The sequence below is a fragment of the Alosa pseudoharengus genome, unplaced genomic scaffold (genome assembly GCF_046254945.1).
Source record: "Alosa pseudoharengus isolate Yale_2024_CS ecotype anadromous, Long Island Sound unplaced genomic scaffold, YU_APseudo_1.1 YU_APseudo_1.1_scf_17, whole genome shotgun sequence".
NCBI lineage: Eukaryota > Metazoa > Chordata > Actinopteri > Clupeiformes > Clupeidae > Alosa > Alosa pseudoharengus.
In genome coordinates, this window is record NW_027468640.1 from 20633589 (window position 1) to 20639960 (window position 6372).

Consider the following 6372-nt stretch of genomic DNA (forward strand, 5'->3'; position numbering starts at 1 on the left):
AAGGACCTTGCAACTTTGAAACCATAAAGGTCTCTAAGACATATAACAATAACCAATAAAGATAGCATGTTTCAAATGATGTGACACAACTAATATTAGCCAGTTCAGAGAGCAAACAGGTTATTAAAGGTGGGAATGAGAAAGCTAGAAAATGGATAGAAGAAACTATGTGAGAGGACGAGGATGAGTGCGTATGCAAGGTGGAGGAGGAGTAAGAAGAACGAGCTACTATGATAGAACATGTTTTCATTCATCAAAACAGAGGCTTGAACTTCAGGGCCCCCTAAGCCCTTGGGCCCCTGGGCCTGGGCCCGCTAGGCCCATTCAGTAATCCATCCCTGCTGGTCGGGAGGAGGTTATGTGCTAAATTATAGCTCAAATCGTGTAATCTACCGCCCACTGACCAATCAATTGTCTTGAAAAACTAAGTTATTTCACGTGTATGATTCTGTCATATATCTTACAGGTGGTATCCTGGAAATCCAGAGTTCTCGCAAGAGCATAATGGAATTGTCTCTGCGAGACACTCCGGCAAAGAGCAATGATGCACGTTACTTTTACCTCAACATTCCGGGGAACCAGCTAAACTGATGAAGACAGCGCTGCAACGTTGGAGGACAGTACACATTGGTCGTAGTGTTATCTGATTGCGTCGAAGTCCGAAATCATTCAGAGTAAACATGATCTAGTGTTATCCAATTGTGTGCAGTGAGATTTTTAAATGCATGCTTGTTGCCACCCCTCAAGTTGGGCCATTACATTGTTCTTGGCCAGACCCTTAATCTTTCTAGATTATCAGGGTCTGGATTTTCCAGGCTATACAGGTGGAGCTCCGCCTCTACAAACATTTTGGATCTCAAATGGGCTTTAATACTGTTGTGCGTGCAAATATGCCACTATGGACGTGCATACCATACAACATCTGATGACAATCGATTTATTTGATGTTATAGGCTAGACACTAAAAATGACTGCAGTGTAGATTACACTATCGCTCATAAATGCGGAAGTAATTGTTTTTTAATATAGGCGGTCTTGTGCGTCTCCACGTTTCACGAATGGCCAACGTCATCCAAACACCGAGAACGCGCACAGATCTGAGCTGAAAGCCTAGTTTGACAAATATATCACATAACTGCCAGGGATGGATTACTGCACGGGCCTACCGGACCCAGGCCCAGGGGCCCAAGAGGTCAGGGGGCCCTGAAGCCCAAGCCTTTGCATGGAATCATTGCCTCAATATCAACAAATCAAGATGTAGGCTATGAATCTGATTGAATTTAGTATTGGCCATCCCCAAAATGCACCAGAATACAGGAAATCACATCAAACAAATTAAAAATTTTCTGGGGGAGGACCCCCAAACCCCCCCTCCTACATATACGACAATAAGTGGGGGGCCCTTGATACATCTGGCCCCAGGGGCCCGAAAGTTCATAATCCGCCCATGATAACTGCTATCGTAGTATCACTTAACGTATACCCCTGAGTCAAGGCTTTGTGAAGCCTCGATATGTCTACATAGCCTAGATACTGTATGTCTAACGTGCTTCGTAGTATACCCCACAGAAAGTGGCTCTTAATAAACATGAAAAGGAACAGGTGAGACAATGATTATGCCAATAAGTAGATTCAGGTGAGGGGTGGAGACAAGGAAATAAGGAGCCAAAATACATGGCTATATAACCAAATCAGCACATACTGTATAAGTAAACAAATGTCCATAGGAAGCCTGGAAAAAATCAATCACCCTCAGCCATGAAAACCATGTATGATACCTTAATTGATATAGTTTGAGTCATACACAATAGTTTGAGCATGTACTAATGAAAACATATAATTTCCAATGCAATGACTGTTTTTGTGGTAGACTTTGTCATACATGGTGAATATGCACTTGAAAATTAGGTATTAAGTTATTTTTTTCCTGTTTGATGCTTTATAAATTAAATATTTCATTTATTTTAGACATGCAACCTAGTTGGTAAGGAAGTACTAAAACAGTAGTATTACATAAATAAATTCAAAACTTCTGATGGGATTCATTGTGAAGATATTGAAGTCAAAACATACTTACAATTTTCATAAATTTCATAAAGTTGAAGACAATTAACAAAGAAGATTACTCCCTGAAAATTTCAAGAATCTAGCATGAATCGTTCAAAAGTAATGACTGAAGGAACTTAGTAATTTAAAAAACAGCATTTTTTCAGACTCATGAGCCTGTTTTTTAAGCTTCCATATCTCAGACAATAAAGTAGATATAAGCTTAAAATGTTGTACAGAAGTTGCTGGGTATAATACCATTATTGACCTAAAGTATGAAGCAAATCCAAGATGGTCAGGCAGGAAAAGTTTATAAAATCTGTTGATTTGGCACGGAATGACCCTATACACATCAATAGGGAATACTGGCATAGACATTAAACAATGATCACATGTTCCTGCATTTCTTACAGAAGTGAGATGAAACAAAAGAATATTGTGAGGATTTCACTGAGCTAAAAAACAATTAAACGTTTAAAGTGAAACAAAGAAACCTGAGGTTTGAGCAGAAGTTTGTTGAAAGTATAAGTGTATATACTCTTTTGATCCCGTGAGGGAAATTTGGTAAGGTCAACCAATCAAAAAATAATAAAATATTTAGAAACTATTTGTTTTGACTTCGACCTATGATGAAATGCTGCACTTAAACCCTGTGGAGACTGTGTGTTACATGATTGCACAAGATCAACACAGTTCCTCTTCCCATTTCTGGGTTTAGAACAAATAACTATTTGGGGCTTTGTCTGTTAACATTGGCTCAGACAGTATATTGTTTCAAAGATTTCTTGTCATTAAAAGAAACATACAACCCATGGCCAACCTTGTGGAGAGCGATGGACTTTTAGCCTCATGACTGCCTTCTGATCAAGATGTGTAATTTTGCAACTGAAACTTTGTTAGCTTCACGCACACAAACACACACACACAAACACACACACACACACGTGCATACTCATATGTCCTCTACCACCACACCAAACTCACATGCCAATAGTGAAAGACAAAACACAAAAACATCACACACACAACCAAATGGGACTTTTTGTAAAAAAAATAAATATGCTATGTCATTCTGATCATATGACTGTTGTGTATATAGGCTGTGAAAGAGGCATTGTACTACTCACAGTCTGCTGAGATATATTAGAGATTGTGTTGTAAGTTTCCAATCATCCTCTCAGTGCTTTACTTACTGTAAGATGAAGGTTATCCTGCTTCTTGCGTTGACTGGATTGTTGATCATTTCCACAAGTGGTAAGTAGTAAGACCACACTTTCCATCTTACTGTATGCCACCTACAGAGGTATGTTTATGTTAATGGCTGTTTTGTGTGTTGTGTGCAGAGATGGTAAAAGTACCCTCTTTCCATACTCAAGTAGATGTACAGATACTTTTGTAAAAAAGACTCTATAAGTAGTGATTCAACTTCCTAACTCAAGTCAAAGTACAGGCTCTGATCAATGTACTGATAAAATATCCTAGCCGTTTTGAAGGACTATTTTACCAGTTGTTTCTGTTAAAAGAAGCAGACTGTAGCTTAAAATGATATTCCAATTTAACAAATGTAGCTCCTTAACAACATTTTCACTGTGGCATTTAATTTAAAAACATCAAGCAAGCAGTGTTGCCTACTAGGCCTATAAGGTAAGGATGAACAAACATCTTGCAGGCATAATATGCCTAGGAAAATGTCCAAATATTTTCCCACAAATGTTTGAGGAAAAGAAAACAAAGAATAGGATGTTTTGATGTTCGAAGTAAATTCGACAAAGAAGCTTCATTATCTAGCATTGTTTTGGCGCTGCCCCTCAGGTAGCACCCGTACAGTAGCAAAGTCAACCCCCTTTTTGCATCACAATTGTTGCCCCATCCATTTAGATTGAAATCAGCCTTGTTGTTGGGAAAGTACACAATGACCTTAAATAAAAATGATTGCTAACCCGTCTCAAATGCAACACAAAAGTTACAAGCCAATTTAGAAAATGTAAGGAGTAGAAAGTATAGATATCTATTTGAAAATGTAGGGGAGTGAAGTAAAAAATAAAGTAAAGTAAAAAGAGAAAGAAATACTCAAGTAAAGTACAGATACCTGAAAATGCTACAGTACAGTACTTAAGTATTTGTACTTTGTTACTTCCCATCTCTGATTGAGTGTCAACATGTGTGTGTGTCGTTTGTCTGTGTATTGGCAGTACTGTGTGTGTGTATGTGTGTGTGTCTGTGTGTGTGTTTGTGTGTCTCTGTGTGTGTGTGTGAGTTGTTTCTTGATTCCACAAACTGTTATTTTTTAAGCTAATGGCCATGATGATGATGGTGAAAACAAAATGTTAACATGACCGTTTCCGAATCTCAATTAAAATGTTTTGCTTGCCCTCTAAGGCATGCCGGCCTTGGGGAAAGGCTACAACAGCCACTGTCTCTGCTTTGAGTTTGAGTCTCGGGTCATCCCGCAGGAGAGGCTGCGGAGTGTCGAGATCCTTCCCCGAGGCCCGCACTGCAGCAGCACCGAGATTGTGTAAGCACTTTACAAACAACTACGTAATTGCACATTTTCCTTTTGGCTGCATAGGGCTAGATAAGGGCTTGCAATAATGTTTAGGATAATAGATTGTTCGTAATAAAAAATGCTTACTGAGAGTATTGCAAGCTGTTTTCAATAAAAGTGTCATCATCTTTAAAAAAAACACTGTGTGTGTTCCCCCCCCCCCCCCCATCAGTGCCCGTTTGGTGACCGGTGAGAAGATCTGTCTCAACCCTAGCGCAACGTGGGTCAGGAGGCTTGTCCGCTATGTGATAGAGAAGGAGGCCCTGCAGCGGGGTTGAGTGTGGGACAAAGGAGTTGTTTCCTTTCTCCTGGAGCTGTACACCGTCGCCGTCTAACATCACCTCAGTAAACAACAGCTGAATTGCTCTTGAAGACAGGACACACACAATTATTTTATCTATCTTACATAACAAGTATAGTAAGATGTAAGGCAAGCACTAAGCACAGATGGCTCTTTAAGCTCATGAGGCAATTACCAGTTCAGTGTCATCTTGGTTGCAACCCATTTTGTCTTGAGCCAATCTACCTTTTTGTGGACAAGATTTGTAACATTTTGCTTTACTCTTATTAATGTTTTCTTTATATGTTGTGTTTTTCCCACACAAGCAGGATGCTGTAACATTTTTTGCATGTGATGTCTCTCAGAAAAGTTTGGTATTTTGTTCAAGGACAATAAAACTCAGACTTTATATTGTACATGAATATTTGATTCTCTCTTATATGGTAAGCTTCCCTTAAAGTCTTTCCCTTAAAGTTTTTTTGACAGCGCCGGAAAGTCCTTCATGGTCAAATCTTTGGTTCCAGGAATGTCCACGGAACATTCTTTGAACCATGTTTAAAACTTGAGCAGAAAAACTGTTTTTATAACGTCTTTAATAGATAATTTCAGTCAACGTCTTATCCTCTGCATACAATATGGAAAAGGTGTCATATGAGTTAAAACTGTAGGGTAGCCTACTGAGGCGGGCACAGAGAATTCTTTGATTTGGGAGATATATCAGCCTAATGTGGGAGAGAAACAATGTGCGCATATATCAAATCTAATTCTCACTCATTTATTGTAATTATTTACAAGGAGGTTTATTTGTCACATACAATACTAACGTAAAGCATAGTGAAATTTCATTTGGTGTTCAGCTTTTTCTGTGCAAGTGTGAAGAAAGAAAGATCAATAAATATTTTAATAAAAAGCAAGAGAGAATAAAAAGTGCAGTGTGTATACAGTCCGTGTAAGTGTGTAATAAAATGAAAAAAAAAAATTATATAGTCTTGTGTGTGTTCAGGATATATAGCCTAACTTTAAACAGTGTGCATGCTTAACACAAAGCATACTTGTGCTTCATTCATCCACACATCCAGCTCCTAACGTTTTGACAAGCATTTCTACCAATTGACCTTGTTCCTGCCCATCTCTAGCTTTGCTGTCTCCATCCTTTCTGTTTTTGTTGTTTGCAAAAATATATAGTATTTATTGGTAACCAGCAACAAGTGCAATTTGTTAATCGCTGTCATCCTCTCTCCTGCCAACAAAAATGTGTTAGGCCTACGTTCCAAGTAGCAGTGCGTAATTCTGCTTCATAAAGTTGAACAAATACATTTGGTCATATAAATAGCCAGTTTATGGTCTACAGTGTAGTTGGTAAGTTATGGTAGGCCAACTTGTGAATATACAGGGGGAATTCTTTGTCTAGCTGAGTAGCCTGGCAGGTGCGCACGTAGGCATAGCCTACGGCCGAACACCGCAAGCGCTAATGAATCTTGCTCTCACAACAACCACGTCG

The 6372-nt window shown here is 38.9% G+C and overlaps 1 protein-coding gene across 1 annotated transcript; it reads left to right on the forward strand.

The window, feature by feature from the left end:
• Positions 1–3164: 3164 nt before the first annotated feature.
• On the forward strand, positions 3165–5287 carry LOC143127397 (interleukin-8-like). The gene is made up of 3 exons (XM_076288872.1): positions 3165–3300; positions 4426–4561; positions 4764–5287. Exons 1-3 carry the CDS (start codon positions 3246–3248, stop codon positions 4867–4869), a joined length of 297 nt encoding a protein of 98 aa, XP_076144987.1. The 5' UTR covers positions 3165–3245; the 3' UTR covers positions 4870–5287.
• Positions 5288–6372: the final 1085 nt, after the last annotated feature.

Coding starts and splice junctions, on each gene's coding strand:
- LOC143127397 (XM_076288872.1), top strand. CDS start 3,246: ATGAAGGTTATCCTGCTTCTTGCGTTGACTGGATTGTTGATCATTTCC. Junction 3,301..4,425: donor GTTGATCATTTCCACAAGTG/GTAAGTAGTAAG, acceptor TTGCCCTCTAAG/GCATGCCGGCCTTGGGGAAA. Junction 4,562..4,763: donor TGCAGCAGCACCGAGATTGT/GTAAGCACTTTA, acceptor CCCCCCCATCAG/TGCCCGTTTGGTGACCGGTG.